Genomic DNA, 11,645 nt, shown 5'->3' with positions numbered 1-11,645 from the left:
ATAAAACAAAACACAAGGTGGAATGCTGCTGTGCAATTACCGTATATATTTGTAGCAGTATATTTTGATGCTATTTTACAGTATTCACGGTACGTAAAACGTAGATATAATGTACTTGAATTAAAATGGTGATACGTACGTAAATGACCGCAATATTATCATACATTGCCGTTAACGTTTATTAAACTTTTCTGTCAGGAAAATTTCCATCTGATAGAGTTCTCACCACAAAAACATCTGTTAAAAATTTTGACAAATACAAAAATAAAATACAGTAAAATAGATACTCTTTCAGTACACGAATGCGTGCAAAAATAAATTTACTGGATGAAAGTCATCTCCAAAAAATTGCGATCAATGAAGCCAATATCAGTATATGGCTGTGTATTTGTTAATCTGCGATTTCCTCAATGGACGAATTCAACCAATGAGCAATAAAGACATTCTCGGGGTTATCCTCCAGCATAAACTGCCGGATATCCCGATTGCGATCGAAGGGAATGGAGCTGAGATCCAAGGCGAGGTAATAACTGCTATCCATGTTGGCCACACTGATAATCCGGCCCATTACCTGCCGGAGACGCGGAAATAGCTGGCTAAGGTCAGATGGTGACAGGCGTCGGCGGACTGACGAAAGCAGGGCATCCAAGTAATGAGCGTGGATAAAGGACATTTTCAGTTTATTCTCAACGGATATGGTGCCTACAATTGCGTCTGTCAATTACCATCCGCTCCTGTGCTTTCCTACAAAATAATTATATGGCGCACGGTCACCTTACCGGCACGGAGAATAATTGCTGATAGAAACAAGTAGCGTTCCGTCATAGTCAGGTGCAGTTTGTTGAATTCAGATGCGGCTAATTCAATGAAATTGATCCAGTCCTGATTGACTAATTGTTTCATCCAGTATTTGTTAAAATGGAATCCATGTGGGCCCACACACCAGTAGTAATCCTCTTTTTGCATGTACGCCGCATGGTTAATCTGTCAGAAAAGCTATTGACATGCAAAGTGGCGCGTGGTATATTTTGTTCACCGACAAAAGCTTTAGATTTCATCATGAGCAAACCATAGTATACTTTTACAATGTAAAATCAAAGTACACCTGTCCGCTTTTACCTTTTTCAAGCTGCATAAGTGAATTACAATGTAAACTGTTTTAGTTTTTTACCAGAAAGAAATCAAAAGAGCGTTCAAGGACGATTTGCGTTCGGTGTTTATGGCTCAGTTTCGTGAAACCGGGGAGGCTTTTGGTGAAATCATCGGCACGCACTGCATCCCCCTGAAACTCATGCTTCAGCGCATGTATCATCATGGGCAGGGTAGTTTCCGGTTGATTCTAATAAGTAGCGAAAAAAGGAATAATGAAGTGGAATATAAGATATATATCATATAGATGCCACGGTGTTTAGGAAAAGTAATTATATATATACGATAAAAAAGTTGCGATGGTTCCCCCTGTACACACTATACACAGGAACATCATTTTTAATTATTTTAATATACCGTAATATGAAATATTACGGTATATTAAAATACGCCAGCCATTCTGTTAATACTCGCTTTGCCGCAGTATCGACTGTCTATGTATATATAGATTTACCGGAACTTCGCACAGAATCAAGGTTCTCCGGGCGTACTCCGTCCAAAGATCGATTTGATCCATATAAGAGCGACAAAATGCATTGGTTACTGATCGGATGGTGGTATCGATGTTCAGGCTCTCTTCGGAGCCGTGCAGAAAATCGGCTTGAAAGTCAGCGCGGTATGGCGCTGTTTGTATCTCGTCAAGGTTGATTTTGATTCGGAAACCAGGAAATTTATCGTAAAGTTGTATTTTATGGAGGCTTTCTGGGCCGATGTCTTTACAGAACAGAAGTGACCGGTCATATGCAATGGCTGACCTTTGTTCAGATTTTTCGCTTGTGTCCGATTGAATAAAACGAAATATGTCGACTCGCGGAAGCAGATCTAAAAAAATTAAATCCAAGTTCGGAAATTTAAAGGCGCTCATGCATTCATGCAGTATACAAAATAACCTTTAACAACTGCACTCGGCTTCGATACAGCGTAATCAAAAGCAGTTGTAGCTGAATTCCAGTTTCGCGATTTTTCTCTGCCGGAAAACTTCGATGTGCATTTTGCAGATCCTGTCACACAATGTAACAACATTACTCGCATTAGACATGCAATCTTGCAAAGGTGTGTGCTACAGTGGCTAAGGTAAGTTTACTTTTGCTATACAATCGCTGCCGCGCTAACAATGCGATTTTCCACGTACCGACGATGGCATTAGGACTGTTGAAATTGACCATTCCTTCTTGCAAACATTTCCTGTAGCGACAGGCTCGACATCTTCCTCGCGCCACCGAACCAACAGGACAAGCATTTCCAAAATAGCACACATATTTCGTGCTTTTAACAGACTCTCGTTTAAAAAATGCCTAGGAGAAAATGTTGCATTGAATAGCAGTGTTTCGGGGAATACTGTACTTAGCCTTGTACTGTATACGCCAGTAACGCCACAATAAGTACCGCTCAAATTTAATTAATGAAAATACAAGCACAGAAGGAAACGAAAGTCGCGTAAAGTTCGAACGTTCGAACCAGACCGGACATGCATTTCTCAAAATATGAGGTATACTGCTGCTTGCTCAAAATATGAGGCATACTTATAAACCCCGTATAATTTCCACAAGACTCGTACAGTCTGTAAGGCGTAAAAGTTACTGTAATCTTTTACAGAAGCTTTGATGTTATCCAAAAATTTGGCCCGCGCCAGCTGCATAATTTATCGTTAGCAGATACACTTGGTACAATGCGTTTACAAATTACAAGCAGAAAATATGGTTTTGTAAGAAATCTAAGTCAAAAGTATGGGTAAATCTTGATAAATTTAACGGATAAAATGTAATGTACTCTGTATGTATAATAATTACGTTAATTACGATTTTCGAGTATAAGTACTTAAAGCACTTATTTGGAGTATGCTTGTCTTACCATTTGAACTACGAGTAGGTATACAATAGCACCACCTTACCTTACACCCCTCGCAGCTGATCACACCATAATGAATCCCTGTGGATTTCGCACCGCAAATCCGACATTTTGGTAAAACTTTTGCGCCATCGTCGTTCGGGAACATTTTGATTTAGCTATTCACCAAGAGAGAAAAAGGTAAAGCAGTCGGCTTTTTTGGTATTATCGCATTTATCCGCCAAACTTTTTAGATTGTTCGGTAAATGGTAACGTTTTAATTGTACAGAGTGCAGTGCTTTGACACTACAACAGAGTTCAAAATTGAAACCAAAAGTAGAAAAGCGTCTGGTAAACAGAAAATATTAAATTACTATATAAAAGAAAATCTATACAAGCGCAAGAAAAGTCGGGCTGCTGTACAACATAAACTGTTACATCTGTATAATTTTTTAGTCCGGGCTTTGCGTTGCTACTTGTATGCTACACAACTAAGGACCCATCAATAGAAGTTACGCCATGGCCGAACCCACAATGCGGCGATTCGCTGCCGCGCAAATTAGATCTGCGCTTGGGTGAGGGCGGTGCCAAAAATGCATACTCGTAAGAGCCTTACGCGTATGTATGTAACTCCACCCCCTAGCATGCATACATACACGAAACTGATCGAACTGCCAGTGGATCTCGAAATTTCAAACGCTCGTCTTTCGTTTATTTCTCAACAGAACTTCAATCGATCATCAAAGATAGAGTTTTTTTTTTTCACATACACTATCATAGGGAAGTTATGGCGGAGTTCTCTTAGCATAGGATGCAAGCAACGCCTCCTCACACGGGCCTATGCTTTGTTTACGAGAAACCAAAACAGCCATAACTTTCTTGATTTGCCATAGATTTCCACTTGCTATATACCAAAAAGTTTGAAAATTAATTCTCTATCTTTTGATATATCGATTGGGAAGTTCTGTTGAGAGGCAAACGAAAGAAGCGTGCTGCAAGTTTTGGGGATTGACTGGCAGTCAGGTCGGCTACTTATGTGTTTATGAGCGAGCTGGTCACATCTACACGCGTGCCGCACACCAGCTCGTTTTAAGCCATACGCACAAACCAATTTCGACGGCCGGAAGTCTTACTTATATAGACGGGTGCTAACTTATGTGACATACAAGTTGCAACGCAAAGCCCCTAGTGATTTATAATGTACATATATGTACATACTATATTGGACAAATCCAAATTGTTTAAAGGCTATCGTAGTCCGTTACAATCAGCTGTCACATACAGAATTTTTGCGGTCTCACAGTGCGAACAAAAATCGATAATTTTGCTATGCTTGTCTTACCTGTAAATTGATTTTTCGGATAAAAAGATCAAGTTTAATCGAAAACACGCTTTTGGAGCGGTGTTGCTATATTAGTGATCCGCTACCGCACGTGCTGCACAAAGCGCACCGCACTCTGACTACGTCAATGTTTTTCTTTCATTTTCATCGCTTGCATTCATTCGTTCGGTGCAGTTTGCTGAAAAGAAGTGAGCTTGGTGCTTGCAGATCTAGAGCTTCTATTCTATGCTCTTTTTTATTAATTATTACTACGTTCTCGCGCTCTTGATTGTAGCACACTTTTCATTTGTTTAGCATATAATAAATAAAGAACACTCGGCCTCGACATGTCGCTTTCTCGCCTTACGGTAGGAGACTCGCTGAATCTTGGATCCAGTCTTCCAGAAAACTCAGAGAAAACTCGCTTTCAAGCGGAGCTGGAATTTGTCCAGTGCCTGGCTAATCCAAATTATTTGAATTTTCTCGCTCAACGTGGATATCTTCGAGATAAAAGTTTCATCAATTACCTTAATTATCTGCAGTACTGGAAGAAACCGGAATATTTAGCCTTCATAAAGTATCCGAATTGCCTGTTTATGCTCGATCTTCTCCAGCACGAGTCTTTCCGCAAAGAGCTGACGAATCCACAGTGTGCTAGGTATATCGATGATCAGATGGTACTCTTTTGGCAGCATTATACGCGGCAAAGGAATAGTATGCTCCAAGGTACGAATGCCACGGAACAAGCGAAAGCTTCGGAGACGTAATACGCTCATTTGGCTTGAATACTCTGGATCTCCAGCACAGCTGATGCAGTGAAGTTGGTTCATCCAACTTTTTTACGCAAGATGGGCAAATACTGTATGATGATGTGCACCGTGGTTTGTTGTTGACTTATTGGTTACAGTTGGAATCATTAAATTTATAGTTTGTTTCACTTGTAGTGTGGCTGCTTGAATTTACTTGTTAATATTTATACAATCAGTGAATATAGCAGTCTCTTTGCGCCTCTCTCCTTTTCGTTGGATAAATTAAAGTCTCAAACATTTGGATTTTTTGATACCTAATTATGTAAAGCTAATTAATGCTAATTATGTAAAGCAAACAGATGAGGTCGATTTTTCTCGTATATTTTCATGTAGAAATTTTTTCAATAACGATATTAAAATAGCGCGTTACAGTTGTATTAGTATTTCTATACGCCCTGGGCACATTACGTTTAACTTTATACCGCAATATATTCTTTTCTTTGCACAACGTCACAATGTCATACTAAACTTTTCAAACGTAGGCGCTGAAAACAAAGCACGTGTATAGATATTTAAAACCGGACAAAGTCACAACGTAGCCGGAATGAGAGCGGCAAAAATTTAAAGGCTTAACTTAAAACCATAGAAGTAGATCAAAATGCAAACGTGGAAGCATTAAAAATTCACCTGCCGATAAAAACTATGTATGCCAAATTTACAATCACTATTCAATTCAGCCTTCTAATCATCGGATTCTGACTCAGATGAGGAATCACTGGAATCAGAGCTGGAATCGGAGCTGGATTCTGGAAAACAGAGTGATAAAATAACTGGTAAAAGTCTGGATTTCTAGATCTGTCCAGCCTCTTCAAAAAATTCGTATAAAATTAATGCTGTATTTTTATTAAATATTATCGAAACTGTGAAATAGTGAATGAATTAAATAATTACTGTTACACCACCGTTTGCTTACCCGTTGAGGATGAATCTTTATGCATTTCTCGCTTTCGCACTTCCTGGAGCACAGCGGCAACGAATTTAACAGCATCGCGTCCTCCAACTTTCATCAAATTTTTAGCCATCATCTTGGTTTCCTGCTCTTTTTCGGAATCGGAACTCGAATCACTCGTCTCGTCGTCTTCTTCCTCAGAACCGGAAGTACTGGAATCGTCGTCCTTTTTCGTCTTCTTGCTCTTGGGACTGGATGCTTCTCCACTGGTCTCTTCCTTTTCAGAAGCAGACTCCGAGGAAGAATCAGATTCTTTAGCTGATTTCTTTTTCTTTTGAGCCTTCTCACCCTTGGCGCTCTTTTCCTGTTGCGTGGCTTTATCTTCGCTGGTTGCCTGTTTCGCGTCCGCTTCCACACCGGAATCCTCCACAAGCGGTTGATCCTGGGGATTATCGTTCAACTTTCCAGGGGTATATGTTGTTTTGTCCTTTTCGGCCTTTACAATCAGGCTGCTAATCACGACATCCTTTATTTCCGGAATGGCTTCTACAGCTGCCATTTTCAAAGAATTCGGCTGACGGCGAATTTAGCGAAGTAAAGCAGAGCGGCAAATCAAAAGGTCAGAAAAAATCAGCTCGAGATCAAAGGGAGTATCAGTAAATATGGAAAAGTGAGAAGGGTCAACTAGTGCACAATTCAAAACTACGGAGCGCTCCGCCAGTAAAAATTCATTGGTTTCTTACTTTGATGGGTTAAAATACCTACGTACCGTACGGTACTTCGCCTGTTGTGTCGGACTGTCGGTTCGGCCAACAACATCATTCCGTCTGATCTGCAGACAAGCGGTGTTTTCAGCGGACCTCTGGCCAATCAGACAGGACCTGACTGGTAAGTAAAAAAGCGTACAGTACAGTACCTTCGGTAGGGTTCATTCAGGTCTTCAGGATACGCCGGCCACCGGACATCACAGCACTGACCAGTATGTACGTACAACAGCAGCCACACCAGTATGTACGTACAACAAAGTTTGCAATGCTAACAGCACCCGCAGTAGTGAACCGTACGATATGGGTGTCTTTAGGGCTCACTACGCTAGCTGCAGTCTGGCATTAATTTCTGATATGGAAAGGAAAACTGGGGATATCCCTCGAATTATAAGTAACTATTGAATAATAATTTGAATTCATAATTTTGGTTTCGCTGTGAGATGCAGCGCTTTTGGTACGTTTACTTGTGATTTGGTATAGTATACCACGATGGAAAGTACTCCAGAACCAGAGGAAATTGGCGGACAGGGTCCTTTCGAAACCCATTGTGTCATCGAGCTGTCCAGTCGCTGTATGCACACTATTGTGATAAAACATTTTGTTGTGCTTCCAGCTTCCATCTTCAGTCCACGGGATCTGTCGGTACTTTTTACTACTGCACGTTATATTTTCAGGTACGGAAGATCTTGTTAACTGGATTATATGGCGAATTCGTGCACCTAAAAGGAATCAGGGAGCTGAGCTGTTAGTGCGCGCAGTGCGCGATGTCGACACAAACAAGGTAATCTGTAGGACTGTGCTGCCGTTTTATTTTATCCTGATTAGTGATTACTGTAAGTATTGGAATTATGATCGTGTATGTACACTGTAGTATGCATTTCTGCACATTTGTGCTCCCACGTACCGCGTACTGGAACTCGCGGAGTGGCTGGAAGTGATGAAACCCGATGCGAAAGATGGGACTATGAAGGAATTCAGCATTGCATCCCTGTCGTCGTTTGTGCCTGAGGGTAGGTGCATGAATAATTTCCATGACGTTCACAATGTCAGTGTGCATTGTCACGATATATCATTATTATGCATTTGTCACATTTCGATATCCACTTTATATTGCTTTAGTTATTGTTGATTTGGTTCAGGTGTATTAATTTAATTTTTTATTTATTTTGCCTTTTATAGATGAAGATCCTGGGAATTTATTTACGTATTCTGAAAAAGCCCGATTCGTTAATTTCGAGATCAATGAGCTGCGCGCCAAAGCCGAAGAAATGGAGAAGTTTTTTGAGTCGGATAAACTGCGCTTTAGTGAAGGACAGAGTATCAGTAAGAAAATGGCCAGACAGTTTTCTGATTTTGTGCCTTGCTTAGCAAGGCACAAAATAGCAGTATTTGCTCTGCGTTAACAATAAGGAGTGTGTGCTTTTAGTTACAAAAATGCAGAGAAAAGATGTGATATTGAAGATCTTCCCTTTGCACGAGAAAGAACTAAGGAAGCGGCTTTTTGCCGGATGGGTTGGGAAGAAATTGTCTCGAAAGCAGCCGCTTGGTGAGTTAAAATTTCCCCCGGTTTTTCATTTATTTAATGTTCAGTATGGCTTATTGTGGTGCCGGTGTTACGTTTCGTGTTAGATACAACCGTACGAAATTCTAAAGTCGGAAATTATTTTTTTCGGACTTTCGCTTTTGATATAATTTCGGTTTTTTTTAGATGCCGTTTTTTCGGTTTTTTTTTAGATGCCGTTCGCGATTACTTTGGCGAGCATATAGCCATCTACTTTGCATTTTTGGGATTTTACACAGAAATGCTGATACCGGCGACGATATTGGGATTGACGATGTTTACCATTCAGTTGTTCAGTCAGGCAACATTGACGACCGTTGCGGCGTTCGCCATATTTAATCTTTTATGGGCAACCTTCTTTTTTGAACGCTGGAAGCGCTTTTGCAATCGCTTGTGCTACAAATGGGGTGTACTGTTTAAAACCAATGAGCAACTTGAAATTCCCCGTTCACAGTTCAAAGGTACAAAGACGTTGTAAGGAAAAATGCAAAATTTTACCTAGCGATTGTCTTGTTTTTGTGTGGTTTACAGGCTCAATGGGAAAAAATCCCGTTACCGGTCTTCCTGAACCCGTTTATCCCGAGATGACACGTTATATTTGGATCGCTTTTATATCCACACCAATTGTTGTTCTGTGCCTTTTCTTGTCGCTGTTCATGTTGGGAAGTTATTTGGATGCCCAAACCAGTTTGAATGATCAGTACATAAAACGTCCGACATTCTTCCTGTTCTTTGGACGTTTTGCACCAAGTGCGATCTACACAGTGTGCGTCAATATTTTCAAGGGTTCATACAGGTAAATTTGTAAATTACTTATATTACCGTTTTTTTATGTTTGCAGCTTTTTGACAATGTAAAGGTTGCGCGCTTATGTGTGTAATTACTTTTGTTGTCAAATGTTGGGAAGATTTACCACAGGTTGTGGCCTGTGATTTTTGTGAATGCAGATATGTCGCGACATGGTTAACCGATAAAGAGAATCACCGCCTGCAAACATCCTATGAATTTCATTTGATATGGAAGTTGCTGTTATTCAACTTCGTGAACTCCTTTTCCTCTTTGTTCTTCATCGCGTTTTGGTTGCAAGATTTAGATCTACTGCGCAGTCATCTTGGGACACAGCTTATTACCAATCAAATCATCGATCAGTTTTCTGAAACGATTTTCCCTTTCATGAAAGTGCGCTATCAGAAGTGGCAGCTGCAACGTGAATTGCGAAAAGAGAACAAAAAACGGGAAATTCGTGGCGAAAACGAGGATGCGAATTTTACGGTCTTTCGCGATCAGGCGATTATCGAAAATGATCAGCCAATTTACAAGGTTTGTTATCGTTACTTGAAGCAGCGAAATTGATAACGCCTTGGAATTCTTGTGTGCTTTTGCTTTCACTTGTCTTATTCTAGGGTACTTTCGATGATTATCTGGAACTTTTCCTCCAGGTTGGAATTATTTATTCTGCCATGTGATGTAGATCGTAACCTCTTGTGTTGCTGAATCGATATATTTAAATTGCTTATTGTCTGGTGTAATATGAATATAGCTTAAGCAATTGCCGAAACGTGTAACAATAGTTCAGTCAATTTTGTGATACTTAAACAGCTGTATTAACCAAAGGGATTGTGATTTTGTAGTTCGGCTATGCGTTCATGTTCTCATCGGCTTTTCCGGTTGCCCCATTGTTCGCATTGTTAAACAACGTGGTTGAAATTCGCGGAGATGGATTCAAATTGTGCAACATTATGCAGCGGCCATTTGCACGACCGGGCAATTCCATCGGACCCTGGCAGCTAGCGTTTGAATTGATGGGATTCGCGGCGGTGGTCACGAATCTCGCTCTGGTCTATTTGAACCCGATTGTAACCGACTATGCCAAGCATACCGGTCATGATCAGATGATCCTGATTTTTGTCGTCATTGAGGTAAATGCAACATTCATGTCATCAGGTGTCATTAGGTTTCTCTCGCTTAAAATTCCTGTATCCCACAACAGAATTAAGCAGTAGTATTAACCCTGCGCAAAGTAAGCATTTTTGTTGCAGCATATTCTGATTTTTGCCAAATTGGGAATGTCTGTGATTTTGCCTACCGTGCCACGGGAGGTGCAGCTGGAGATTGCCCGGAGCGAATATGAAATGAAGACGGCACTGAAAGAACGAGTAAGCCGTATTCTAAATTTTTTAAAGTATAGTAACATAGTGTAGTATGTACTGTACTTATTTAACGATAAGTAAGGCGCCATCCATAAATTACGTCACGCAAGTAGGGGGAGGGGGGAGGTCCTGAAAGCGTTACTGTTTGTTACGAGGGGGGAGGGGGGCTTTAAAAATTTGTTACGATGATGACGTCAACATGCTATATCGATGGAGGGGTTCTCATTTTGTTACGTAACGCTCAGGGGAGGGGATCTCAGTTTGTTAGCATTGGTGACACAGGGGGAGGGGGGTATCAAAATGTCCAATTTTTTTGCGTGACGTAATTTATGGATGGCGCCTAATATGGTTACTTTGCGTCGCGATGTTTGTGTGACACCGTGATACAGTATGTGTACAATACAAATACAGTACAATGTAGATATATTGATAACACTACATGTCACGTCATGCCGGTTATGTTACCTTGCAGCGAGCTGGAGAATCACGGCGGGCTTTGACGTCTAAAAAGTTCGCTGGATCGGAATTAAGTTATTCTGGTTACCGTCAACCGCAGGGTGAATTCAACAAGTGATCAGCATAAGTGTAAAATAATTGAAGATTTCCGCCAAATTTTGGTTTAGTTCATATGGTATTTTTGTTTTGTAGTCGTACGAATGTCCTTGAAGAGAGGTGTTAACTGTTAACTTCGTTGCTGCTCATAAATTTTTTTGCGTATTGTAAAATTGAACAAAATAATTTATGTTAGCTTCGCTCTGTTTTGTAAATTGTGTAACGAGTTATCCGGTTCGCATTTCGTATTTTGGTATTGATTAATCCTCAAATGTTTTCTGCTGCTTGTTGGATTAGAATTAAAGGGATTTAGTGTTCGGCCACCAGCGCGATGGATAAAACGCAACGTTTCTGACATATGTGAGGGTTATGAAGTATGAACTTATAAGAAATACGAAGTACTAATACACCTTATTATTCGTTCAATATCTGATACAAAATTCATAAGTAATAAATTTTAAGCAGGTACAATTAAAGTGCATATTGCACAATATTTTGAAATGTAGTGCTGATGTATGCTACGGTTATAACTTGCAACTACCGGTAATACCATGCTAGCGAACACAGTACCCAGACAGACAACCACTAAAACTGTCGTCTAAAAGCAAATTAACAATGTC

General features: G+C 40.3%; 3 protein-coding genes across 4 annotated transcripts; 1 reads left to right on the top strand and 2 right to left on the bottom strand.

Moving 5' to 3' along the window:
- Positions 1-189: 189 nt before the first annotated feature.
- Positions 190-4,268, bottom strand: LOC129584769 (ecdysone receptor-like). 2 transcript variants are annotated; one of them, XM_055477082.1, is made up of 8 exons: positions 4,195-4,268; positions 3,041-3,155; positions 2,282-2,444; positions 2,040-2,150; positions 1,604-1,971; positions 1,172-1,339; positions 780-984; positions 190-702 (listed from the first exon to the last, which is right to left on the bottom strand). In XM_055477082.1, exons 2-8 carry the CDS (start codon positions 3,143-3,145, stop codon positions 392-394), a joined length of 1,431 nt encoding a protein of 476 aa, XP_055333057.1. In that variant the 5' UTR covers positions 3,146-3,155; positions 4,195-4,268; the 3' UTR covers positions 190-391. The 2 variants fall into 2 exon arrangements, with proteins under 2 accessions (XP_055333057.1, XP_055333056.1); XM_055477081.1 differs by lacking the exon at positions 4,195-4,268 and having other exon boundaries at positions 3,041-3,413.
- Positions 4,269-5,520: 1,252 nt separating this feature from the next.
- LOC129584754 (uncharacterized) lies at positions 5,521-6,770 on the bottom strand. Its single transcript, XM_055477065.1, has 2 exons — positions 6,020-6,770; positions 5,521-5,852 (listed from the first exon to the last, which is right to left on the bottom strand). The coding sequence occupies exons 1-2, from the start codon at positions 6,552-6,554 to the stop codon at positions 5,788-5,790; spliced, it is 600 nt and encodes a 199-aa protein (XP_055333040.1). The 5' UTR covers positions 6,555-6,770; the 3' UTR covers positions 5,521-5,787.
- Positions 6,771-7,130: 360 nt separating this feature from the next.
- Positions 7,131-11,344, top strand: LOC129584820 (anoctamin-10-like). Its single transcript, XM_055477150.1, has 12 exons — positions 7,131-7,333; positions 7,437-7,543; positions 7,634-7,772; positions 7,942-8,085; positions 8,189-8,308; positions 8,497-8,784; positions 8,855-9,119; positions 9,271-9,643; positions 9,727-9,762; positions 9,955-10,242; positions 10,363-10,479; positions 10,946-11,344. Exons 1-12 carry the CDS (start codon positions 7,252-7,254, stop codon positions 11,045-11,047), a joined length of 2,061 nt encoding a protein of 686 aa, XP_055333125.1. The 5' UTR covers positions 7,131-7,251; the 3' UTR covers positions 11,048-11,344.
- Positions 11,345-11,645: the final 301 nt, after the last annotated feature.

The sequence above is a fragment of the Paramacrobiotus metropolitanus genome, unplaced genomic scaffold (assembly GCF_019649055.1).
Source record: "Paramacrobiotus metropolitanus isolate TYO unplaced genomic scaffold, Prichtersi_v1.0 Parri_scaffold0000014, whole genome shotgun sequence".
Lineage (NCBI taxonomy): Eukaryota > Metazoa > Tardigrada > Eutardigrada > Parachela > Macrobiotidae > Paramacrobiotus > Paramacrobiotus metropolitanus.
Note: the sequence above shows the minus strand (reverse complement) of the source record. Positions and strands in the feature narration are given on the sequence as shown.